This window comes from Protopterus annectens, chromosome 1.part0, assembly GCF_019279795.1.
Source record: "Protopterus annectens isolate FY-2018-M chromosome 1.part0, PAN1.0, whole genome shotgun sequence".
NCBI lineage: Eukaryota > Metazoa > Chordata > Ceratodontiformes > Protopteridae > Protopterus > Protopterus annectens.
Window position 1 is genome coordinate 766,004,020 of NC_056725.1, and position 27,891 is coordinate 766,031,910.

The following is a 27,891-nucleotide window of genomic DNA, read 5'->3' on the forward strand; positions in this document are numbered from 1 at the left end:
AACTTTTAAGCAATTCATGAATATGGTGTCAGCAGTATCGCAATTGGAAATGAACACTATTAAAGGAAGAACTGAAAGAACTACATCATTATACGTAGCATGGCAAAAAGTAACTGAAATACTGGAGAATAATGACTGAAGCAGATTATAATCAGGAAACAATTGTATAGGAAGTCAATTATATGTCAACAACAGACACCCTTGTAAATACTTTACTTTGGTTTTAATGTTTGATATCTGTTTAGAGGTTTTAGCCTACCTTTTTAAATAATTTGTAAATACTTCATTGTCATAAATAATCTGCATTCATGTTGTCTTGTTTTTGGAAATGAATAAAAATATTTAAAAAAAAAAAAAAGAGCCAGGGAATATTTGGCCACGCGAGTGTGACAATTCTCATTGCTCTAAAGGCCAAGGCTGCAGAAGTATACACCATTTTCCTCAGCCTCTCCATAAACTTGCCTTCCTTATCAGAAGGAAGCAGGGAGGTGGAGGGTAAAAGTTTGGAAGCTTTATCTGCTGCCACTGATATAATAGCTAGGTCAGCAGAGTGCGCCTTAAAAAGGAACTCTGCATCCTCAGGCACCTTGTAAAATCTGTCAGGGTACTTAGGGGCTGCAGGCTAGGAATTTGGGCACATGGAAGTTGCAGTGAAGGCATCCAAGAAGGCCGGCAGGACTGGAGGGATGGCTTAAGGATTAGGGGATTCCATCTATAGGAGGTCATAGCACCGCTTGAATCTCAGAAACCTGGCAGCAATCCCACTTAAAGAAGTCCTTCATCTTCAAAATGGTCTCTCCAAAGGAAATATCCTCCCCAGGGGAATCCATACCATTAGACTCCTCCTCTGGGGAGGCACAACCCAGAGGAAAGGCAATTTGAGTAGAGTAGGCAAGAGATTCATCCTCTGATGAATCTTCCTTTTCAGAAGAGACATCCTCTGCAGACCTCTTCAAAGGGGTAGAAGGAGAAAGGGCCTGTGCTGGAAAAGAAGAGGCTACCATCTGGCGGAGGGCCATGAAGGCATTAAAGAGGCCATGGGTAAAGCCCTGCCAGTCAGGAGTTTGATCAAAAGCCTGGTCCTGAGGAGCTGGGGAAATAGGTTTAGTTTTTAGCTTCTTCTTTAGAACCTCAGGAGCCAGGCAATGAAAGGAATATGGGCCAGATGTCTGGCAGCATTCCACGACATCCATAAGAACATCCCCATGAACAACAACCTGCGTTACGCCATGCAGGCCTTCAGAAATAATCAGCCGTGGTTCCCCCCAGCACCCATATCTGACGCCTGTGAATCCCTCTGGGACATGCCTACAGATTCCCTGACTGCTTCCACTGAGGTACCCATCGAAGGCGGCTCTGCAGATTCTAAAGAGGCCTCTGGGCCTTCATCAGCCTTGGAAGGGATGCCTGGAGTAGCGGGAGCAGCTGTAGGATCAGGCCGAGGCTTCTTGGTCTTTTTGAGTTGCGGCTCTTCTGAAGGGCCCGACGTTGGTTCCATGGTGTGAGCTAAGCGCTTAAGCCGCTGATTCTCCAAATATAACCTAAGGGACACTAGACTGCTATGGAGGGCTTTAGGAACAAATGCCTTGCACACATCGCAGGTCGTGTGATCGTGGTCGGGGCCTAACCAAAATAAGCAAAGCTCGTGGGAATCTATGTGGAATCTGACTTCCACACTGTCACTTGCCCTTCCTATCTAACATGTTCTCACTCACAAGAAAATAACAACACAGTAGCCAAAGAGAATAGGAAAAAAACCCTAGGGGTACTTATCTGAAGCACAAAAGAGAGTTCTCTGGCGAGCGGCAACCTGAGCTGGCTGTCGGATAGGCAGCAGAAAAGTTCTGAGGTAGGTACATGTTGACATCCACTTTATACCAGACGTCTACACTGAGTGATGGGCATCATCGCACGTAGCCCCTGCAGTATCTTTAGACTTTGGTATACTAGCTGAATGCGAGTCAGCAGGAGGCAGACTCCCTCATGTTATGAATACTGCAGCACATGAACAGAAAGACATTAACTAATACTGTGCTCTTTCTCCAAACAAAATTAACAATGGATTTCCTTCAAAGAAATTTGAAGTGCATAAGAACACTCATGAGTTAGTTTTTCTTGTATGCATACACCACATGATTGTGGCACTGCCTGTGACCATCTGTTTATTTCAGGCCTCAAGATCAATGAAAATGTTTGGCATGCAGATAATGACAAACATTCTTCTGGTAATGATAAGTCTGGTCTTCCCACAGTTCCACCTTCCTAGAGCCTTTAGGCATAAGCAGACTTAGAGGGGGCGCTACAGCTGTCCCATTAGCACTTATGTTAACATGTAATCAGTCAAAAAGCATTAAATAATTTTGTATCAGTAGTTTCCATACTACTTTCATCTGTAAACTGCACTTGCAGGGAAACTCTCGTCATTGTTGACCTTTTTTCATCTGGGGGTGAAATGCTGCCATTAGGGCAACTGGCATATAATCAATTAAAGATTTTGTTCCTTGCATCTCAGTAGAGGAAATTCTGAAAAGTGGTCTTAGTCGCCCGTTTGTATAACGGTAAAACATGACAATGTGTCAGACTTATTTTGTTTCAGCTAGTAAAATATATAATTTTTTTGCAATTCCTAGACAATACTATACATATACTAAATAACTGGAAAAATAAAAGATCTGATGTTGTCATTTTCATTTGTTCCTCAACCTGTGGGCCTTGGATCCAATTCTCAGATCCGACTTGGCCACTTATCAAAGCTTAGGCTGTGAAGCTACAGCTCCTCCCCTATGCATAATGCCTCGTTTCCCTTGATTACCTCAGATCTAGGTTTGCCGCACTACAAGAAGCATCGTGATCCAATCGCCAGAGCTCAGCTGAGAGTTTCAAGCGGTAGTTTTGCAGTTAAGTCAGTTATTTTTTTTTTCTATTACCTTTTTCTCTTCTTCTATTGCTACCCATAGTTTATTTAAAAGTCTGTGTCCATCCATGGCCATTTCTTTTTAGTTGCGTTTTTCCTTCCTCTTATTCTTTATCCTCTTTGTGTGTTGTAATGGCTGATAATCCTTTAGGTTTTAAAAAGTGCATTTCCTAAGGGCACAAGATTCCTTTATCTGATGCGCATGTATTGTCTCGGCCCGTCCCATCTGGAATCGACCTGTTCCATCTGTGAGGGGTTCCACCCTCGTGCTTTGGCTGATCGCTGCAATAAGCTGATTTTAAAGGACCTTATGCCTTCCTCTACTCCAGTGGCGACTTCTTCAGGGACTCGACCACCCACCAAAAAGCATACAGAAAACATTCCCCAGACAAGATTGCTTCTACAGCCAGCAAGCCTCCAAAAAAGGATCCCTGAGCACCGGACCAGACATCCTCAGATTTGAGTAAGTCTGCCAACTCATCTACTCAGACTGGAGCTCCTGCTCCTCCCTCAGGACAGACTCCAAATGCCTTGGGATCTCCCTTTTGGGACAAATCCCCCAAAACATGACTGACTCTGAAGTTTTCAGAGCTGAGTCTTCCACTCAGAGCCTCGCCATTCGACAGTTAGGTGCTGACTCCCCCTTTGGAGTGGACAGCCGGTGAGGGCAGAGTGCTTTCTGCCCTGACAGCTTTGGCTCCGGGCAGGGTGACCTCACTGTCCAGGACAATCTGCCTTTGAGGTGGTGGAGAGGGTTCTCTCCCTACCAAGGAGTTCCTCTGCTCCAGTGCTTTCAGATCCACCCCGACCTCCTTGGATACAGTGTCTGAGAGCCCAGGTCTGCAACCTCTGGGACAGCCGGCCCAGCAAATTCTCCAAGCCATTCCACCTGTGGAACCCCAGGTCTCTTCTGATACTTCCCCAGAGCATCCCCCCCAAAGAGGTACCTCAGAACAGGAGGCACCTGGAAGAATCCGCAGAAGACACTGATTTTAAGGAAAAAGAAGCGCCCCCAAGATCTACACCTGAGGGTGTCTCCTTTTGAGACATCTTAGAAACCTTGTGCCAAAAAGGTGGTTGGTCTGCCCAAAATCCTACCCAGGAGGAAATTGTGTTCTTGGAGGCTTTCGGGTCCGACCCATCGAGATCTTGGGTGGCTCTGTCCAGCACAGCCACTGAAGTGATCCTCGAGGTAAACTTTCTGCTTCCCATCCACTCGTCAAGTTTTCTTTTGAAGAGTGTTAGCAAGGAGCTCTGCCTAATGTAGACTGGGATCTTGTTCCAAAGCATGGGAAGTCTCTGGGACAGGAATCTATCCCTCCAGCATGTTTTATTTATTGTTGTGGTGAGGTTAGATCCCTAGAGCGTTTGGCTCGAGGGGATAAGGTTTTCTTTAGGCGGAGCATGTCCATCAATTCTGGGTTGGACATGGCCTTGGTATGTCAGGCAGAGATCACCTCTGAGTAGGCAGTATGCAACTGAGTACAACTGGAGTTTCTTCAGTCGAGCTGCATAGGGCATCTGTTTGGAGGCCAGTGGTCCTCTTGGTGAGGTACTTCTGTGGTCTTTCCAGCTGTTGCAGGTGTCTTGTAAGGTACATCCCAAATGGAGCGTTGCACTCTATGATGGGTCTGATGAGTGATGAGTAGAGGGGAACAATGACCTCTTTTGATCTGGATGCAAACCCTTTTGTGATTAGGTGGGTCACGTAGAAAGATTTTCTAACCACTTTGGCAATGTGATTATTAAAGGTGAGTTTACTATCTACTTGGGTCCCCAGATCCCTTATTACGTCTTCAGTATTTAGGGGACTACCACCTATGTGGTAGTTTGTCTTTTTTTTCCCAAAGGGGACGACTATGCACTTTTTGGCATTTAGCTCTCGGCCATGATTTTGACACCAGGTATCCGTCTCAGTGAGACCCTTTTGGAGGATGTCTGTGTCAGCTGGAGAGTCAATTATAGCCCCTAGTTTGCAGTCGTCTGCAAACTTGGTCAGCCATAGTCCTCCTGTGCTTGCCTGTACCTCTGAGAAGTATATGCTGAACAGGAGGGGGTCCTACGACCGAGTCCTGGGGAATGCCACTTGTAACCAGTTTAGTCAGACCCAGCTCCTGCAACTCCCACCATGTGGGTTCTGTCCGTGAGCCAGTTGACAACCCATCTTCTGACATAGGAGTTTATGTTCAGGCTGGTGAGCTTGTCTATAATACCAGAATGGGGAATGGTGTCGAAGGCCTTAGCGAGGTCTAGGCAGGCTGTGTGTACCACCTTTCCCCTCGTCTATAGCCTTGCTAACCGTCTCAAAGAAGTCCACCAGGTTTAGGAGGCATGACCTGTCCTTAAAGCCAAACTGGGAAGGGTCCAGTGTTCGGAGGTTCCCAAAGTCTCTGTTAATGAGTTTCATGATGATGTGCTCCATAGCCTTGCAGACCAAGCTAGTCAGGCTTATAGGGCGATAGTTCCCGGGGTCTGTTGTGGCTCCACCTTTGTGGAGTGGAATAACTGTTGCTGTGCGCCACTATATGGGTATGTAGCCTGTGGACAGGCTGAGTTTGAACAGTGTGTTTAGGTGAGGGGTTAGTCTTTGAGCTCGTGTAGGACGCAGCCTGGCACACCGTCCGGTCCCATTGATGCTGTGTTTTTGGCTTTGGAGAGGTCTGTTTTAACCCGAGTGTCTGTGATTTCAGGGAGTCTACATTCTTCTGGTATGGTTATGGGCCCTTTTGGGGGTGAGAGGGGGGGTGAAGTTTGCACTGAACCTGTCTACCAGGATGTTGGGGATAACGGTTGGTTCAGTGTTTTTTGTGCCATTCTGCACAAACTCTGAGCAGATCTGAGCATTGCCACTTAGATTCTTGACATAGCTAAAGAATGCCTTGTGGTTATCTTTGGAGTCCTTGGCAATTTTTCTTTCAAAGCTCGCCTTGGATGATTTTATGAGGGATCGTAGTTTCTTGCCGATACTGATCAGGGATGTCTTCCCTTCTTGGGATTTTACTATTTTCTGTACTAGTTTCCTCCTTCTATTGTATAGCTTGTTTATGGCAGGAGTCCACCAGACTGGTTTCTTTTTCTTGGAGGAGTGAGTCTTGCTTTTGCTTGGGATGGCACGATCCATGCATTCTTGTAGCTGCCCGTAGAATGCATTTGTAAAGGATTTTGCAGCTTGGACAGTGTTATCCTTCAGCATGGGTGCTTTGAAACTTTCCACCTTGGTCTTAAGTAACGTGAAGTTTGCTTTTGAAGTGTTTTTCATGGTGGAGTTCATGTCCGGGGGTGGGGTGGAGTGGAATATGGATATCCAAAGTGATTTGATTATGGTCAGATCTAACCAGCGAGGGGTTGACCTCTGGTGTGGAACACCAGTCGCCCATGTTGGTGATGACCAGGTCCAATATGTTGTCAACTCTGGTGGGAGTGTTGACCAGTTGAACCAGGGCGTTTGAGTTTATAAATTCTAGGAAAAGTTGGGCAAGGGAGTTAGTACTGGCGTAGTTCTCCCAGTTAATGTTTGGGTAATTGGAATCACCCAATATTAGGGTGTTTGGTAGGACCTTTATGTTTCCGGAAATGCGGAATGGGGTCCTGGGACATGGTGGGTGATTTGTAGCAAGCTACAATTTGAATTGCAGTTTTGCCCATTGTTAGTTGCACATGGATGATCTCTGTGCTGTGCCACTAACCTGGAGGTGTGGGTATCCTTGATGGATATGGATACGCCCCCACCTTTTGTATTTCAGTTTGGGTTCTGTGGCCGAAATGTATGGTATGAGTTGTAGCCTGGTAGTGCTGGGGTGCTCTCTGGAGCCTTAAACCAGGTTTCTGTTACTGCACATATATCTATTTTCTCCATACTGAGGAGTGCCTCGAGTGCATGCATTTTGAGGTTTAGACTTCTGGCATTGAGTAGCATTACCCCCAGTTTTTTGTTACTTGTGCTATTACGGTGGTGGGTTTGTCTTTTGAGCCTCAGGCACTAGTCTATCCACCCTTTGAAACTTCATGAGCCAAAGTTGATTTGCAATTTCTTTCCTGGAAAACTGCATTCTTGGTGGCCATCACTTCTGCTAGAAGGGTTTCTGAATTTCAAGCTGTTTCTTCTAAACCTCCTTATTTGATTTTCCATAAAGATAAAAGTAATTTTACATACTAACCCTTCCTTTTTACCCAAAATTTCTACAGAGAACAATATTAACCAGTCCCTCAACCTACCAGTTTTCTTTCCCAATTTTCAAAACAAGATAGACAACACTGGATAGCTGATTTACAGGCAGACCGGAGCCCTGGTCTTAATGCAGCCGTGACTTTAAAACATATATTGAAAAGCAGGAAGCTCAGGACATGTCCTGACTTGATTGGATTAGCAACAATATAAAAAAAGGGAGGTGTTTTAGTGGGAACAGGATCTGATGAAGGCATAGCCGAAAGCACTCATCTTGTTTGTGAGTATTTACATCCCGTTTGAAGGATTTTATTTGATCTTTATTATATTGTGCTGGTTTTATTTTGATTTTATCTGCTAAACGTGCACTCTACTCTCTCTATCTTCGTGATGATACTGCAGTGCTTGTGTCTAATCTTCAGTCATTATTTTAACACTGCAGTCTTCAGCGGTGTTTTTTGTTTTAATTTTCAAAACAATGCAGAATATACCCTTCATCTGTTAGAAGTTCATAGACAACTGCGTTTCCACCTAGGCAGGACAAAATCATTCAGGAAGTCTAATCAAATGTTTGTATCCTTCACCAATATCAGGAAAGAAAACCAGTTTTAGACCACAATAGCCAGATGGTTAAGCACCTCTTATATATGCATCCAAGGGTATATCTCTGCCCACACAGATCAAAGCTCATTCTACCAGATCCATGTCAGCTTCAAAATTTTTGGTCTAGAGTCTCGAGTGATATTTGTACAGCAGCTTCATGGTCAAACTCTCATACCTTTATGTCCCACTATAAGATAGATATTGCTTCCAGAAATAGAGCTGCCTTTGGTTCTACAGTGGTAAGGAATATCCTTCCATGAAGGCCAGCCAAGGTTACTGTAACTGGAGAGACGCTGTTCCACAGGTTGAGGAACGAATGAAAACTACATTATCAGATAAAGAAATTATGTACTCACCATAGTGTTCCATCTGTGTTGTCCACTTTCACAGCTATGGGCAGGTGAAAGGAGGGTGGAAAGGTTGAGGAAGAATGAAAGACCTAACCGTTATGCCTTTAGGAACCACAGTTCCTGTTTGAGCTCCTGCATCTTGCTCCATATCCTTTGTAGTTACCCAATTATATTCTTCATTTATGCAATATGTTGGCAGTAAACTTTTGTAGTTACCCAATTATACCTTTACTTATGCAATATGTTAGCAGCAAATTTTTTGTAGTTACCCAATTATACCTTTACTTATGCAATATGTTAGCAGCAAACTCAATCTGAGGTAATAAAGGGAAATGAAGCATTATGGGTAGGGAAGGAGCTCTAGCTTCAGAGCCTAAACTTTCGCAAGCGGCCAAGTCGGATCAGAGACCAACAGGTTGCGGAAGAATGAAAATGGATAACTCAGATGGAACGTTATAGTGAGTACATAACTTTTTATAAATTACATAAATATTATGTTAACATGTCCAGCCAATAAGCAGGTATGTCTATCAATAAATCAACCACGACAAAACACTCAGGAAACCAGCGTAACAAAGTCAATAACACAGCGTAGATTTGGGCAGAAAAACTATTTATTTTAACGTTCACAAAACACCACGTTTTCGTCCTAGTATATCCAGGACTTCATCAGAAATAATGAGTGCATTGTGTTCCCTCCTTATATATCACTCTCCTAATTGCCTCAGGGTCATAATAGATCCCAATTAAATAAAATTCTAAACCATTTAATTTTAAATTAGTATAAAATGAAATTAAAATACTAATACTGAAAGTCACTATGTACATTCTCACAATAAATACAATACAAACATCTATCTACTTAAAACGTTCTTCAACACGGATATAGATAGAATTACATATAATTAATGCTTCAAAGCATTGTATATAAACTTGTGATAATTCTAGTACCTGTGCATAACTATAAAACAAACATGCCCCCCCTTTTTTAAAACATATTTACATTAAAAACCTAATAGTAATTGTACTAAAATATGGATGCAGTAAAAAAATAACCCAATTGAAATTAAACAGTCCATGTAAACTTGTTTTTTGTTTATTTTTTATGTATATAAAATTGATTGCATAAGAATACCCCTGAACATATTTCGTGTCAAAGTTTGGCAGATCTTAGTTTAAGAACTGGCACCAATGAAACATATTTGTTGAGTCCTGGGGGCTTATTGGCTTCTAACCTCAACTGCCAAAGAAGCTCTTTGAACTCAATGGTGGTCTCCCAAGGTCCTCCCGTGGATCCGTTTCAACTTTTTCTATCACAAAGAACACAAAAACTGCTTCTGTACATTCTTTACTATGCTTATACAAAGCATTATTGATATCACATTTTTTGATGTCGCTCATGTGTTCATATATACGTAGCTTTAACTTCCTATTTGTCTTTCCAATGTAGAAAGAACCACAAAATTTACATATAGCGATGTATACAATTCCAAAAGTATCACAGCTGCAGTAAACATTACTTCCCAGTTTTGTTTTTCTACCTATCAAATCCACGGATTCCCCCTGCAGGACATGTGAACATTGTGCACAGGAACCACATTTATATGTGCCCTTCTTGGATCTGTTTTTCACCTTACAATTCTCCAACATCTCTTTTATATTTCTGCCCTTTCTATAGGTGAACCTGAGCGGATTTTTAAATAATAAATCCAAGTCGGAATATCTCCCAAATCTCTCCCAATTTTTTAAAATTATGTCCTTAATACAGCAGACATTACTACTGAAATTCAAAATAAAATTACCATTCCAACTAGTCTGTTCTATGTCATTATTCACTTCTCGGTGGTTGATCCGATCAGGCTCACCCAAGATAGGACCAAACCTACCTTTTCTTTCCTTCAAAATTTCACCCTCCACTTGCTCTAACAACTCCACTGTGGGTACTTCCTTTCCATAAACATAGCCTTCAATTTACCACTCTCAATGACATAGTTTTGGTAATTCGAGGTCATTCTTCAACTCCTAATGAACTGTCCTTTGACTATCCCTTTCTTTTGACTTAATTGGGATCTATCATGACCCTGAGGCAATTAGAAGAGTGATATATAAGGAGGGAACACAATGCACTCACTATTTCTGAAGTAGTCCTGGAAATACTAGGACAAAAACGTGGTGTTTTGTGAACATTAAAATAAATCGTTTTTCTGCCCAAATCTATGCTGTGTTACTGACTTTCCCGAGTGCTTTGTCATGGTTGGTTTTTAGTCATTTTTAAAGCACTTTTTCTCATTTGTTACTTTGGTTTTGGTTGGTATGGAGGAATTGGACACCAGCATTAACTCCCCAATCAGGGGAGTAAGTGGCTTGCAATGTGTAAGTGAGAGACTCATGTGTAGAGGGGCAGTTTACACAACTTGTAGGAATTTTAACTCAGCATTCCGCCGGATTACCTGCCCTGTTTGGATCTGACAACAGCGGTGTAAGATCGCTACCTGGTAACCAGGAAGCATTAGCCTTACTCACAGGAAGTAAATCTTTACCACAAGATTGTTTGTTGGACACGCGGTCAGATTTAAGGGAGGACGGCGGATAAAGAACAGTAGTGAGTTCGTTTAGATCAGGGAGATTCTGAAATACGTTCTCCTTCTGACAATTCTGGAACTAATATTTCGAACAGAAGGGGGGAAAGACTGTTCTAATTTTGTTAACAATCATGTCGGCAATACAGCTAAATTTTCTGAGACTATTGGTTGGGATGGGGTTCATTCTGTAACCAAATGGTTGAATGCTAATTGTAAATTTTACTGAAGGCCGTTCAGACAAGAATTTCATGTCTGGGCGACATGATACAAACACTTGTAACACTAATGTTAATATTTTACACAAAATTATGTTAAGGTATAAAATACTGCATATGGATAATTGTTATTTGAGAGAATGCACTGAGAGAGGGATAGTACCCAAGGGGTTACATGTTTTCAAATATCCTAACAATGTTGTGGATGGGAGTGATTTTCACAAAGAATTGTTAAAAATTTTTAACCAATGTGCCTTGGCCATATTACAAGCCATTATTTCTAACAATGAAAAGGAAATGGATGCACTATACGATGAAATAGGAGACATTAACAATAAAATTGTAACAAATCTCTTACTCACTGTGGAAAGTGAAAAAGTGAAATATTTCAAAGTTAAAGAGAAAATAGAAGAGAAATGTAGACAAATATATTACAGAAAATATAAAAAGCTAGACAGAGACGTGTTAGAATATAGAGATAAACATAGTTATCCTAAACCTAATAATAACAGGAGAACATATAGGAACTACCATGAATATGGAGGGGGAGAAACACACAGGGGGGACACAACACAGGATGGAACACGTCAATAGAACATATGGAATTTCAAAGACGTGAGGATCAGGGGGGATATAATTTGAACCACCCTGTAGAATTTCCTACGGTGAGGAGATCAAAGAGAATCAGACAACAAACCCCAGTGAATTATTCCTACCCAAAGGGCGGGTATCAGAAAGGGAGTGGATTCTAAAGGTTGATGTTCCAACAAATGTAACGCATGTAAATACAAGGGAAGTAAGTATTACAGTGGACGGGTACAGACATGTGCACCAAAATGTTAGCATTTTTAATTACAGTTCTTTGAATATAGGACTTAAACATTTTAGTTAGTTTTCTAAAGGAGTGAAATTTGTTCCAAGAAGTGTAAGTCAAATCGAACAAGTTCTTATAGGTCTAAAATTATTTTTGAGGAAGAAAAAACTTGAACTTCTGATGCCTAACAGACTTCCCACTGACACCATTAGGAAAACGAGTACATTTAATCCACCCCTCCACCCCCAACTTAAGAAGTTTGAGACTCCGGTAGAGATGGAGTTGAGACAAAATTTAAATAGTCAAAAGAGACTTCATAATTTGACTAAAGAAGAATATGCATTGTTGGATTCATTGAGAAAGAATGGTTATGTTAGGGTTATGAACCCTGACAAGGGGGGAGAGGGGTGGTTTTTATGGAAAGTATTATGTACTTGGCTAAAATGTTGGAAATGTTGAATAATTCTGAGAGGTATTCTAGGGTTTCTCGTAATGAAATCAATGTCGCCCACAGGAAAATAGACTTTATGTTAAAAGAAATGGCCAATGACCAACAGATTAGTCAGGAGACTATCATTTTTATCTATAGACAAACCTAAAGTCCCTTCCATTTTTAGAATACCGATGGCCCATAAGGATGCCCTTAATCCACCTTTGAGACCTATAGTCGCTGCTTCTGGGTCCAAAACCTACCCCATAACAAAGATTTTGGATTCAGAATTAAAGGGGGTATGGATAAATAAGGCGGGCATCCGTAAGGACTCTTGGGATTTTTAAAAGGAGCATCGATCAGGGTTTATATCAGGAAAATCTTATTTTTGTCACTTAAGGTATAACATTAAACAGGTCCTGGATGCCTAATCAAACAGGATTGGATTGGTTTGAAGAAGCATTGAGAACAAAAGGTAGTTTAGATAATGAAACTATTATTTTATTGACAGAACTGATGGAAATGATACTTAAACATAATTTTCTCTATTTTGAGGGAGAATTTTTCAAGCAGACAAGTGGGGTGGCTATGGGGGCCAGTGGTACCCCCATGTATGCCAATTTGGTTTTATCCACCTGGGAAGAGAAATTTGTATTCCATTCCGAGTACTCCCAATATTGGAGTTACTATAGACGTTACCCGGACGACACAGTCATTTTTTGGAAAGGGCCTGAACTTATACTTAATGAGTTTATAGATTATTTGAATAGTACCACGTCCTTTCTTATATTTACGCACATTACCTACGATCAATTACAATACTTGGACGCGTTTACTGAAAAAGTACCAGGAGATAAGATAGTTAAATCCATAGTTAAATCCAGTGTGTTTAGGAAAAAGACACTCTCAAATTCCTATTTTTCACCAGTGGGCATCCTTTCAGTCAAAATAAAGGGATAGTCAAAGGACAGTTCATTAGGAGTTGCAGAATGACCTCGCATGACTATGTCATTGAGAGTGGTAAATTGAAGGCTATGTTTATGGAAAGGAAGTACCCACAGTGGAGTTGTTAGAGCAAGTGGAGGGTGAAATTTTGAAGGAAGAAAAGGTAGGTTTGGTCCTATCTTGGGTGAGCCTGAGTGGATCAACCACAGAGAAGTGAATAATGACATAGAACAAACTAGTTGGAATGGTAATTTTATTTTGAATTTCAGTAGCAATGTCTGCTGCATTAAGGACATAATTTAAAAAAATTGGGAGATATTTGGGATTCCGACTTGGATTTATTATTTAAAAATCCGCTCAGGTTCACCTATCGAAAGGGCAGAAATATAAAAGAGATTTTGGAGAATTATAAGGTGAAAAACTCCAAATCCAAGAAGCGCACATAAAAATGTGGTTCCTGTGCACAATGTTCACATGTCCTGCAGGGGGAAATCTGTGGATTTGATAGGTAGAAAAACAAAACTGGCAAGTAATGTTTACTGCAACTGTGATCCTTTTGGAATTATATACATCGCTATATGTAAATTTTGTGGTTCTTTCTACATTGGAAAGACCAATAGGAAATTAAAGCGACATATATGAACACATGAACAACATCAAAAAATGTGATATCAATAATGCTTTGTATAAGCATAGTAAAGAATATCGGCGGTGGTGGTGCTGCGGTAGCGTTGTCGCCTCACAGCAAGACGTTGTCCCGTTCGATTCTCAGCTAGAGCGTTTTCTATGGAGACATGCGTGAATGGGCGTACCTTCATTGAAGGTTGTGCGTTAGGGCCGACAACTCGGCACATAAAAATCAACTGCCAATCATTAGTGGACTGGAGTTCCACTGTGGCGACCCCTAACCGGGAAAAGCCAAAAGACACAACAACAACAATAAGCATAGTAAAGAATGTACAGAAGCAATTTTGGGGTTCTTTGTGATAGAAAAAGTTGAAACGGATCCATGGGGAGGACCTTGGGAGACCACCATTGAGTTCAAAGAGCTTCTTTGGCAGTTGAGGTTAGAAGCCAATAAGCCCTCAGGACTCAACGAACATGTTTCATTGGTGCCAGTTCTTAAACAAACATCTGCCAAACTTTGACACGAAATATGTTCAGGGGTATTCTTATACAATCAATTTTATATACATAAAAAATAAACAAAAAACAAGTTTACATGGACGGTTTAATTTCAACTGGGTTATTTTTTTAGTGCATCCATATTTTAGTATAAATACTTATTATTAGGTTTTTAATGTAAATAGGTTTTAAAAGGGGGAGGGGCATGTTTGTTTTATAGTTATGCACAGGTACTAGAATTATCACAAGTTTATATGCAATGCTTTGAAACATTGCATATGTAATTATATCTTTATATCAGTGTTGAAGGAAGTTTTAAGTAGATAGATGTTTGTATCTTATTTATTGTGAGAATGTACATAGTAACTTTCAGTATAGTATTTTAATATCATTTTATGCTAATTAAAATTAAATGGTTTAGAATTTTATTTAACTGGGATCTATTATGACCCTGAGGCAATTAGGAGAGTGATGTATAAGGAGGGAACACAATGCACTCATTATTTCTGAAGTCCTGGATATACTAGGACAAAAACGTGGTGTTCTGTGAACGTTAAAATAGTTTTTCTGCCCAAATCTACGCTGTATTATTGACTTTGTTGCGCTGGTTTCCTGAGTGCTTTGTCGCGGTTGGTTTTTAGTCAGTTTTAAAGCACTTTTCTCTTTTGTTACTTTGGTCTTTATCAATAAATATTACATTATCTAAAAATTCAGTAGGTACATAAATTACGTAATATCAACTGAATATGTTATCAGCTGTTGATCTAAGCAGTCCAAGAAAAAAAAAATTAAGACAACTCTGAAAGAAATAAATGCACATTTATATACACAAAAATGGTCGGTCAAGTAAATCTTTGGGTGCCTTGCACTTATTTGTGTCTATTACAATTTAAAGCTGCAGTAAACAGATTTCAAACGATAAATGTGTCCCACCAATTTGCATGAACTCCAGCCTCAAACCTGTGATGCATGAAATGATGCATCATGCTTATATTAATATTGCACAGTAGTACAACTGGACTCGGTAATTTGGCTTGAACTATTCATCATAGACAAAGACGTTGATTTGATTCATACAATGAAGACTCATTTTCATTAGTTGGTGACTGTTACTCTGGCTTCCTGTCAGTGTTATTCTGTAATTTTTGTGGTTCACAACCAAAAGACCAAAAGCAGATTTGTGTGAGACTGCAAGAGATTAAAAGCAAATTTTAAAAACAAGATGCTAAATTAAGAAAACTGTCAGGAGAAATTCCAGTTTAGTTGAAAGAGTAATCTAAAGAGTCAAGATTCCATGGCTGGTGGTGTCATCGACTCCCCAAATGATGTTATAACACACTGCAAGAGGGTCAAACAGCAACTAATTACTAGTGCCAAAGTCACGGCCTCAACCTGCTCAGAAATAGGCTTTTAATTTAGAAATTGTTATAGGGGGCAACATTTAAAAATGACTGATAAATTTTCAGGGACAACAGAGAGGTATTGCTAGCTATTTTTGCACACAATGCCACCTCCAGGTTTAGCAATCCCCCCACAACTAAGTAAAAAGCTCCTCTTTATCTCCTTTTAACTATGGCAAACTGCTGCATTCAATGCAATATGTACGAAAGACTGATCCCTTAACATTTTTCACCCATGGTGACTGCCCCCTTCATCCCACCCTAGTTATCTCTCTTTTTTCTAGATGTGAGGTGTTCTGGGGCAGCAATATGATGTGGTTGAGCATAATTCCCGATTGTATCAATAAGTCTTTGGAGATCAATATCATATTATACTCATTTAGTCACAAGAAAATTAGGAGTGTGCAATAACAAAAAAAAAAAAATTAGATGTAATGTGTTAGGAGCAACAGACAAGCAGAAAACTAGTTTTGGGGCACAAGAGCTGAAGAAAACATTCATCTTGTATTTATACAAATAAAATCAGAAATATGAACTGCTAATACTAAATATGGGTGCATTACTGATCTTGAATTGGTAGAGTGGAATTAGGAGACAGAAACCCTATTACTCATGCACTAGTAAATGAAAAAGAGTTTTTTTTGGCCTTTAGGAAATGACAGAAAAACTATGGCAGCCAGTGAGAGATATGTAGTTGATGTTCCTCCCATGCAGTTAATTAGAACTGCACAACTGTTTTGTGTAAGCAAGGTACACGGCACAATATACAGCTTTATTTTCAAATCACATTTTAGTGCAATTTAGCTTATTGTGGTGGGATCAATTTATTTAGCACAGTGTGGTGGTGCAGTTAGAGATTTAAGGTTGTATTTTCAGTTCAGGCACATATGTATGTCGCAGAACAAACACTTTGCAAAGCCAAATTTTGCTGTTCACTATGGGATGAATGTTTTAAGTGCACATAGTTTACAGGTTTGAAAAGTCACACTAGGAGATTCAAATGTCTGTCCTCTAAACTTGGAAAGCCTGGAATAAACCACTGTCTGTGTACTTAACTTACAGGTTTTAGTACCAGCCTAGAATGAAAAAATTCTGCTGCTATGGATTTCAAGGAAGCAGCATTTGCTCAGCATTTATTGAAGAACAGAAATGGTAACAGCCAAGAGATGGAACATATTACGGCACTAGCCAGATTCAGCACTGATGGCCTGTTATTCATAAACTGTCCAGTCACAGTTAGCTCTCCCATCTAAACAAGTGTTTAGTCAGTCACTCTTTAGGGTTCCTAAGTGTGCTCCCTCAGACCACATCTGATGCATCCACGGAGTCATTAGCGTCTAGGTCTCGAATGGGTTCACAAGTTGGCTTCCATCCAAGAAACACACCATCCCAGTTCTTTCTAGGTGACATGTATGAGTGTTATAATCTTGTTCAGAAGCTGGAGATGGTAGTACCCTGGCCTCCTTAGGCTTTCCATATCTACACTTTAGGAAGGGAAATCACAAGGGTGGGTGTTCTTATGCATCCCAAAGCCTTTATAACTGTACATGCCAGCAAAGATGTCTCTTACTCTTGAAAATAGAAATCAGCAATTGATATTTTTTCTGGGAGAAGAGTCTATGATGTTCAAGAATAAATGTCTTGGAATGCCTTCTTGTGTAAGGGTGAAACACTGAGAATTGTAGTCCACATGCTAAAATTCTCCTAAACTTTTCAGAAAGAAAAAGAAAAAAAAAAAAAAAAAAAAAAAAAAAAAGGCTACTTTATCACTACTTCGGAAGTTCGGAAGCCAGGCAGAGCCAAACTAAACCAATACACTATACTGCTTTAGTAACTCACTTTGCATTTACTACGGTAAAGAAGAAATTAATTTGGCTTAGGAACACTTCCCTCTTATATTACAGACATGCTGATGTCCAGGTGGGACAGCATACGCCTGTCCTACAGAAGGAAGAGTGCAAAGCTCCAGACCTCAGAACTTCTGTCCAAAGTGTTAAAACTACTGCAACAGACAATAGTATGACTGACATATTCCTCTTTCACCTGCATATGGGCTCAAGAGCATCCAGAAAAAGAAAGGAAATGAGAGACTGAACAGTTAACATCTTGAATTTCTTCACCATCAGAAGCTCAAGTCTGGACAGGTCTAAAATGGGTATCCAGGGTATGTCACTTTATTTGCTATGGAGCCCTTTCTTATGAAGATGGAGACAGCATTTGGTCTTGGCATGAGCCCTGCTACAGCAGTTTGATTTATCAGGGAGTTACACATGGCATCCCTATGAAAAACAAAACATATAAATTAGTTTTGTAATCTCAAAAATACTCTCTCTCCCTCAGTTCCACAGTCAATTTTAACCATTTGCATTTGAAGTCAAAAAGCCTCCTTTCAAACAGATGAGAAAGTGGAGTTGTCTGAACTAAAAGGCATCCTGTTGATGGGGAGGGGGGTCCTCGTGTCCCTACAAGATAAGTCACAATCTGCGTCTGTACCCACTCTGTTAAACTTTCTCAAAGCAATCTTCTGTTTAGTCTGTTTGGCATGGGATCATTTTCCAATAAACACCTCTGCTAGGTCACAACATTCTACTCAATTATAAAGGAAGGGTACAGCTGTTTAAACAGTCCACACCACCTTACCTTTCTTCTCCATTTTTCAAACACTTCTGACAGGGGGAACTAAGTTACCAATCTTTACTCAAGGGGCATATTCAGCAGCTGCCCTTAACATCTAGCAAGGGCTGTGCTCCGAGCCATGCATGCTTTCCGACTACCATCTTTGAAGTAGCAATCCTAAAACAATCCGTTGGGGTACACCTGCATTTAACTGCATGTGCTTGCTCGCTTTCGGTGTGAATATATACAACTGTAAGAGACATCATTCTAAGGCAATAAATGATGCTTCCTACCAAGGGGACATCCTAAGTAGATGAAGGGCATGATGGAGGGAGGCATGTGATTTTGTTGCATGACTGTTAAAAATTTCCACAGTTCTTCCATTTTATGCATTAACAACTCTGTTACGAACCTTTCAATGGAGAACCACAGGAAAAGTATTTCACCTCAGCTGTATTACATCCCAGTGGGGAACACATCTGCAATGGGACAGGATATATGAAGTCCTCTTTTGCTACTGTCAGAGTCCGATGACTGCTTGGCGTAGAAGCTGTACCAGAAATAAGATGGCTCAGTGATGGGGGTTAAAGCACACACACCCTCTACCATACCACCTCTTTGGCAAAATACCAAGAATCAAAAATGAATAGGGGTCAATACAGGCACTGTAGTAGGGTGGTTATCAGACCCACGTGGCAAAGCCTCACATACTGGGTTTCTTTTAGATTTTCATGCAAGTGAAAGCCACTTTCTAGCCAAGGCCTACAAGCTCCTTTACAAACAAACACAGTAGCCTTATCAGGGGAAGGACAACTATCTCCACAGGCATGCTCCTTGGACAGGCTCTCTGTGGATTCCTGGGAACTGGCATCCAGCTGTGACAACAGGCATATCTGTTAAGGTATACGAGGTTTGTGATGCTGGTACTCCATGTGCCCATCTCAAAAAGGGCAGAAGCAGTTGGAGGAGGCAAACGTTAAGTGTCAAAACCAGGAAACAACAAAACTACAGTGCTGTGGCCAATGCCTCAAGTCATTTCAAGGGTGATGGTGTCTCAAAAGCTTCATGTTCCTTGCCTGAGGAATCTTTCATAATGCATTTATCCATTTTATGCAGACACTTAAAATGCTTATTTTTACAACTAGTAGACAATCAGAAAGGGCAGCTATCCCTTGTTCCAAATCTAAACACTTTCTATGCCCCAAAAATAGAAAGTAACACAATTTAAGTAAGGAACTAAGAAAGAAATACTTAAGTCAAAGCAATAATAGAGAGTAGAAAAAGCTGTAGGACAAAGTTAAAAAGTAAGAAGATTCTTTTTACACAAAGCACAGTACTCACAATCTGACAGACAACAGTTCTTAACAAGACAGAATAAATGAAAACTGTAATCCTTCTGTAATATTTCATAACTAAAGGGACATTTGCTGGACATCTTTTCAAGGGAAACTATCATATTCAGAAAGATCTCCAAAAGAGCATATTTGCAGAAGTTAACGTATCATAACAGTAGATGTTGAAATACATCACTGATTCAATTGCCCATAGTTATGGGGGTGGTGTCCATCCAAGTATTTAAAAAAATAAAATAAAATTTGGGCACCTTCCTTGCACGCCGTGCATCCCACGAAGCAGAAGAAAGCTGGTATAAAAGGCAGATGTACATGCAGCAAAAGTCAGTGCTTTTTTGTCTCCAAGGGAAGCTACAACCAGAAAAATGAAGTCCAAATTTACAGTCCTTTGTCATAGCAGAAAGTGTGTGTGTGTGTGTGTGTGGGGGGGGGGGGGGGGCATCCAGGCCAAAGGAAATTAGCAAAGGACAACATAAAGAAAAACAAAGGGAGGGTGCTAGTACTGCAACAGGGATTTATTCAAATATGCAGTTATAAGATTACTGTTGCAATACTATAAAACTATGCGGGACAACTGCCAAAGCTGAGACAGATATGATGGAGGATGCAGAACTAGTGCCCAGAAGATCTTCTAGTATAACAGTCTCCTCATTCCGATACATTTACCCTATCCTCCTCCTATAGACATATTCCTACAACTATATCTCTCTCGCCCTGCAATCTCCTGCAGCTTTATCCCTCTACTTAACTGCTTCTACCCCTAGAGCTGGATTTGCTCACCAAAACTGGTAAATACTACCTAATCCTTCTATTCCTACAGCTATACTTGCTCAACAAAACTTGTAAATACTAGACAATCCTTCTACTCCTAGAACTAGACCTGCTCAACAAAACATGTAAATATTGAGCACTAATTTCTATCTCTAATACTTTCACTCAGAGCACCACAACTATTTCTCCTTCCCTGAATCTCTTCACTACAGGCAATTTCTATACAACCTTAACTCTCAGTTTAGGAATCTCAAACAAATTACTGCTTTACTATGCAAATGTAACAAGCATAACTTAATGTAAAAAAAACAACATTTTAATCAATTTCAATATGAATTGTACGCTCATACTGTCCTGTATTCCTTGGAATCGTACTCTGTAAACTGTTTAATGCTTTCTAAAATCTTGATTGTGTTGAAATCCTGTATGTAATATATTTTTTATGCTTTTTCGGAGCTTTTCTCCCCAGGCCTCCACTGAAAATGCGCCATGCTGACCCAGTGGACTTCCCCGGTAATCAAACTGGAATAAATAAATAAATTTAGAACAGATAAAGCACATCCTGTTCTGACTCTACAAAAGGAATAAATCATCCTGCAGTATTTAATGAAAATGTGCAGTGAGAACCATATTATTGCCTATAGAATGACTCCGAATCCATCCCTTTTCAAAAAAAAAAAAAAAATTGTATAAGTGGCCATACCTCTAGTGGAGTATGCCCTAACATTCTGGGGGCAAAGACTTTTTCCATGCTACGAATACAGAATTGAATATTCTGGGATAATCTGGATACTGTCAATTATTAAACTGGCTGCTCTTTTTCTTACCGTCTTAGGAAATAAAGTTGATTCACCAGTCCAAAACCTTGTCTTGTCCTAGTAGTAGCTGAAATAATGGAGGACATCCAGGAAATTAAATGTTCAATCTCCTCTGTTTTTAGATTGGGGAAACAAAAGCAGAAGGGCGGAGAGACTGATTCAGAATGAACTTCAATACCTCCACAGGCACAAATGAAGGATCAACTCTAAGAGTTACTATTATAAAAGTCCACAACAGAAAGAAAGAAAAAGAAAGGGAGGTGTAGCCAATTAGGGCCTGCAACTCCAAAACTCTTCTAGCTCATGTGACAGCAATGACTGAAGCGGTCTTCCTGGTAAGGAACTTGACAGAAGTACTAGAGGAAGGTTCAGAATGGAGGCAATGTTAGCATCTTCAAAACAAAACTCAAAAGCATGTGGTTCCAGCTTCGGAATGAAGTGGTCTAATGTGCAACACCTATTTCAAGAACTGTTTCACGCACAAGGAAGAGAAAAGGTGGGATATAATGACAAGACAAGCTGAAATGGTTGAGAAGGTGTGCCTTGACAGAAATGCATGATGGGCCAAAATTCAGCAAACCACACAAGTACTGGAGAGCCAGTATCACCCTGTCTGGGATAGGTCCTTTTCTCTGGTATGGCACCAACTACAAAACAGCTTCCATTTAGATAAATACGATTTTCTAGTAGCTGGTCTTCTAGTCTCCTTTAGTACCTGTTGCAAGTCCTCTATAAAAATTAAAGGAATCAAAAGCTCATCACCCAAACAGTCAAGTTCAGATTCAGAATGTTGAAGATGAGAGATCTTGTCCTTCTATTAGTAGATCCACATTGCGAAGAAGCTTTTAGTAATTGCCCCAGTCAGGTGCATGAGAAGGGAGAGCCAGTGCTGTCTGCACCAAAATGGAGTTACCAAAAGAATCCTGGAAGAGTCCTTCCTGATCTTTGGTGGACTCTAGTAACCAGAAGTGTGGGGGAGGGGGCACATCAGAACATTCCCATTCTCTGCAAACAGAAGGCATAAATTTGCCTGTCCTGACTGCAAGAAAGCCTGATAGAGAACTTCTGTAACTGTCTGTTCTGGAATTCCATACATGGTGGGCATTCTCTTTGAAGACCTCTGGGTGTGACATCAACTCAAGAAGGTGTATCCTGGATCTGCTCAGTGAGTTTGCTACAGTGTTCTGATCCAATGGGATTGGCCAGTCTTCAACGCCAGGTTCATCCCTGTTTATGTACCATATCACTGTGGCATTGTCTTTTACCACTATTAGAGTCCTGCAGTTCCGAACACATTTAAGCCTTTTAACAACTTAAAAGGTCCATTAAGTCTTTTAGGTTGATATATTTTTTCCTTAAAAATGAAGATTCCCATATCCCCTGAAGGTGAGTCTTTTGAATATTATCCCCCAAAGTCTAATGCATATGTTGTTCTGGACAAAGTTGGTGTTTGGGAGTAAAAGAGAAAACTCCAGCTCTACTCAGTGGCATACCGCCTGCTCAGAGGCGATCTGTGCCTGACGTATAAAGCCATGTCCAACCCGGAATTAATGGACATGCTGCACCTCAGAAAATCCAAATCCCATCGAGCTACGCGCTCGAGACACTTGAATCTCAGCACTGAAATAAATAGGACATGCTGGAGGGACAGATTCATAACCCAGAGGCTCCCTTCACTCTGGAATAAAATCCCAGTCCAGGTTAGGCAGAGTCCCTCATTGACTCTCTTCAAGAGGAATCTTGATGTGTGGATGGGAGATCGTAGGTTTACCCCGGGTATCACTTCTGTGTCACTGTTAGACAGAGGCACAGTATAATAAACTTGAAAAAGGGCATAGCAAAATTCATTTAAGAAATACACTTTCCCAACTGGGCAGGGAGAACAGACATAACATCTTGCACAAACATTTCAGACAGAATCTGTATAAATAACAGAGTTTGATTCTTTGGACAAACAGAATTCCTGACTGTGGAAAGAACCCCAACTGCCATTTGTAATCCTCTTGGATTACTTCTAGAGCCCAATCACTCCAAAATGGTAGGGAAAGAGATAAAACTGATAGCTACTTTGATGTGTTATCCAGGGTTGAGAAGTACTAGAATAGTCCCACACTTTTGACTAAGCAAAACATAAGAGGCTTGCCCTATTTATTCCCGTTTTTTTGCTGCCGAACAAGACAACAATAGCTGATACACAAGAGTAACCAAACTGGAGACACTGAATAACCTACTAAATGTAACACATGAACTTTTGGTCTAACTAGACTAAACTAACTAGCAATTACATGACACATCACACTGATGTAAATACACAATCTTTCAATTAAGACCAACAATACAACACAAGTACATGGCAAGTGCTTTCAGCTTTCTTTAGTATTTTTATTTTTCAGCTGATATGAGCTGCAGTTTAGCAGCTATTATTGGTCTTGTCTTTACCAAATACTGTGATTTATTAAATGCAGTTTTTAAATAGGGAATACTAACAAAAGCGGTCATGCACTTTTTTTTTCACAAGAGTCCAAAGCAAGTGATAAAACTTTGCAACGAAAAAGTCAACAAAAGATTATTTCAGCTTAACACTGCTCTTTTTTATACAGATTGCAACACAGAAAAAAATTTAAAAAATGACAGGACACCTCAAGGAAATAAAGCTGGGCACCCTCAGTACCTAAAGGAAAGACAAGATTGTTTCACTGACATCATGCCATATCGAAGGGGAAATACATTAGCAGCTAAAATAAAATACAAACAGCTTATACCCCTTTTTATGAATTTAAACAAATACTATAATTACTTATTCTTTAAAGAAAATACTTAACTTTTTTCTATTTTTAACCTGTAAGCAAATAAGCTACATACAGAAAGATAAACCAATATAAGGTTTCCAGACAACCACTCAGCAGGTACTCATGACGACAGTTTATTGGGTTCTCAATAAAACCACACTCAAAACACGATAGTCCACAGATTAAGCGCTTTCGTCAGAATAACAAACTACCTCATTCAGATGTAGTTGGCTATTCCGACGAAAGCGCTTAATCTGTGGACTATCGTGTTTTGAGTGTGGTTTTATTGAGAACCCAATAAACTGTCATTACGAGTACCTGCTGAGTGGTTGTCTGGATACCTTATATTTGTTTTTCATGGTTTGTGTTTCCTACATACAGAAAGCATTTAATACAGGCCAAATGCTAGCTGCCCTAAATAAAACGATCCAACACAGAATGAATGAATGATTATATTATTAAGATATGCTTAACTTTTTTTTAATGGCATTCAGACAAGCACAGTGTATTCTCAATTACCTGATGTGACTCAAATGTGGGATTGTAGGATCCACCTGGAGATATAACTTCTACTGCTGCCAACTGTGAGGGCTTGGTCTGCAGCCAGTCAGGTCGCTGAACAAACAGTGAAAAGATGGATGTAAATTACCAAAAAAAAAACCTAAAATAAATAAGCAAAATGCCTCACACTGTCTTGATTTATAGATGTATGCACTGCTCTCTGTTACAGTTTGTTGACAAAAATGAAGTTTAGTACAAATGACACACCACAAACTTTGTCATTTCAAAATCTTAAGTTAACATTATATATATATATATATATATATATATATATATATATATATATATATATATATATATATATAAAACATTTAAAGTTGGAATTATACCTCCACTCAAATAGATTCAGAAACTTATATCATTTAAATCTCACCTGAAACAGTGGCTGCGCTCCTGCACATCTCCCATTTAAGCCTGCTATCTAATGTAATACTTTTTCTTGACAATGACCTCAAGTAAGTATATAAATACTTCCTGGCACAATACCTACCTATTGTAATTGACCATGGTCATTTACTGGTCACAGACTTCATATTTAAGTAGAGTAATGCTGCTTGGCACTAGGCTTACAATTAATTTACATTGTTTTGCTAAGCAGTGTACTTACTTGGCATAACTTCACAAGTGACATGCTCTAAAGCAACCTCAACTTATACTACAAATAACAGACTTGTAAAATATTACTGTACATATTTCATGTGTACCTACCCGACTATCCAAACATTCTTTGTAATAAATATATGTTTATATATGTACATATATATATATATATATATGTATATGTATATATATATATATATATATATATATATATATATATGTATATATACCTTCAAAGACGACACACATACACACATGCACCTACCTGAAAGTTTTTAAAACTCACTTAACAGAGAGGACATGCAGACTCTGCACAGAAGGCACTCCAGCCAAGAATTAAACCAGAGAACCTCTTGCCATGAGGCAGCAACGCTAACTGCTGCACCACCATAGCCGATATGTGTGGGTGGGGGGGGGGGGGTGTGAGTGTGGGTTTATATTATACATATTACATACTTGCAACTTATATATATATATATATATATATATATATATATACACACACACACACACACACACACACACACACACACACACACATTTTTTTTTCCTCTGGACCTCTGCTGAAGAGGATTACATGCCTAGGCAAACTTTCTCTGGCTAACAAAGTTCACAGATGACTGCAAACTGGGAGCCATTATTGAATCCCCAAATGATGTGGATACTCTACAAAAGGGCCTTACAGAAACTGATGCTTGGTGCCAGAGCCATGGGCTCAAGCTCAATGCCAAGAAATGTATAGTTATCCCCCTTTGGAAAAAACATGTACCCATGAATTACCACATAGATGACAGTACACTAAACACCGAAAGTGTGAAAAGGGACTTAGGGACACAGGTGGACAGTGGTCTCACCTTCGATAACCACATCTCCACAACAGTCAGGAAATCCTTTTAGTGGCACACCTCATCACCAAGGGCTTTTCATCCAGAAAAAAAGGAGGTCATTGCCCTACTGTACTCATCCCTCATTAGACCCATTATAGAATACAACACCCCATTTGGTATGTACTTGTCAAGACATCTGCAACAACTGGAAAGGCCGCAGAAATACCTCACTAAAAGAATCACAGGCCTAAAGCAGATGCCTTATGCTGACCACCTTAAAAAACTCCAGCTATACTCATTCACATATAGTCTACTCCGAAGCGATCTCTTCTTAACATAAAAGGCCATGTCAAACCCAGAGCTGTTGGATATGCTACACTTAAAGAAATCCCAATCCCTCAGAGCAACACGCTCCAGGATCTAAACCTTGTCATCACAATGAACAAAACATGCTGGAGGGATAGGTTCCTGACCCAGAGACTTCCCAGACTATGGAATAGACTTCCCATACATGTCAAACAGAGCGCCTCTTTGGCCCTCTTCTAAAGGAACCTTGACGATTGGATGGGAGAGAAAAAATTCACCCCGGGGATCACGTCAGTTGCCCTGCAAGACAGGGGTCCAGGGAAGTAAATAGTGTGGGAAGAAATAGCCAGGGAATTGTTATGGCTAGGCTTGTATAGGCCCCTAGGTCCGATAGCCTAGTACCAACATATGATCCTATAAAAAGCAAAGAAAATAACCAAAATCACTGTACAACTACAAAATATTTTAATGAACAAAAACACTAAAGTTACTAGTACTGGAGGATTAGAAACTGAAGATGGAGTTCTGCAAAACTTAAATACATCATTTATGCGAAGAAATAATTTAAAGGCTGCATCCAGAAATGAAAACTGCTCAAAGCTTCAGGATGAAATTGAAACCAGAAGCAAAGGACCATTGGAATTGGACTGAACTACTGAAAGCTGCCTGGAACTGAGCAAATTAAATTTTTCAGAATATGTTACCCGCGGTGGTGGTGCTGCGGTAGTGTTGTCGCCTCACAGTTAGACGTGGCCCATTCGATTCTCAGAGAGAGCGTCTTCTGTGTGTCGACATGCGTGAATGGGCGTTCCTTCGTTGAAGCTTGTGTGTTAGCCCCGGCAAGCCAGCACGTAAAAATCTACTGCCAATCATTAGCGGACCGGAGTTCCGCTGTGGAGACCCCTAACCGGGAAAAGCCGAAAGATACAATGTTAATTAAAATTTCCAAGTAACTTTCAGCATTGGGGTGAAATGACATTACAAATGCCCCATGTGCTACTAGAAATGCAAAAGTATTAACACCATTGAGCCATCTAGGGAACATGGCTAAAACCACAAGTATGCCATGGAAAGCCAACTTAACCTTAGCAATCTTCTGGAATGTTGTCATAACTGCAAATGTCCAGCTACTGTAATAGCAGAAGCAATGGAATCAACAAAATACTGACATTTTATAATTCAAGTCTGCATACATCCTCAGAGCATTATACTAGCAACCCTTTTCCACTTACTGTCACCCTAGGACTTGGTCCCTAAAGCTTTGACCCAAATGCCACCAAAATTCCCTCCTCTGTGAAATCCAAAATGTACATAACTACAGCAGCCATCTTTGTGGATTCTGGAAGACCACAGAAAGAGAGAGACTGAAAAATAATAACAAAGCCAGAGAACGCCTATATCCACTGTGGACTGGATAGGTGGATATACAGTGATAAGGAAGACCTACTTCAAAACTATGTGGTTTTATAAGAACAATGAGATTGATCAATCTATTTTTTCCTTTAATAACCAGGAAAGCCCAACTGAGCCAATGGCCCACTTCAGCAGAGGCTCAGGGAGAAAAGCTCCACAGCAGATTCAAAAACATTTTAAACAGTAGTTGATGAATAATACATGCATACATACAAGGGAAGAAAAGCCTCTCAGATTATTTTACAATGACTTGGGAAAAAAAGCTCCACAAAAAATACACATAGCTATTTTACAG

The 27,891-nt window shown here is 40.1% G+C and overlaps 1 protein-coding gene across 1 annotated transcript in view; it reads right to left on the reverse strand.

Moving 5' to 3' along the window:
• The window catches only part of NOP53 (NOP53 ribosome biogenesis factor), a 952,413-nt gene that overhangs the window by 610,923 nt on the left and 313,599 nt on the right, over positions 1-27,891 (reverse strand). The window contains exon 6 of the mRNA XM_044062795.1: positions 24,409-24,504. Coding sequence (XP_043918730.1) covers positions 24,409-24,504 — 96 coding nt within the window. The remainder of the gene's footprint in view (positions 1-24,408; positions 24,505-27,891) is intronic.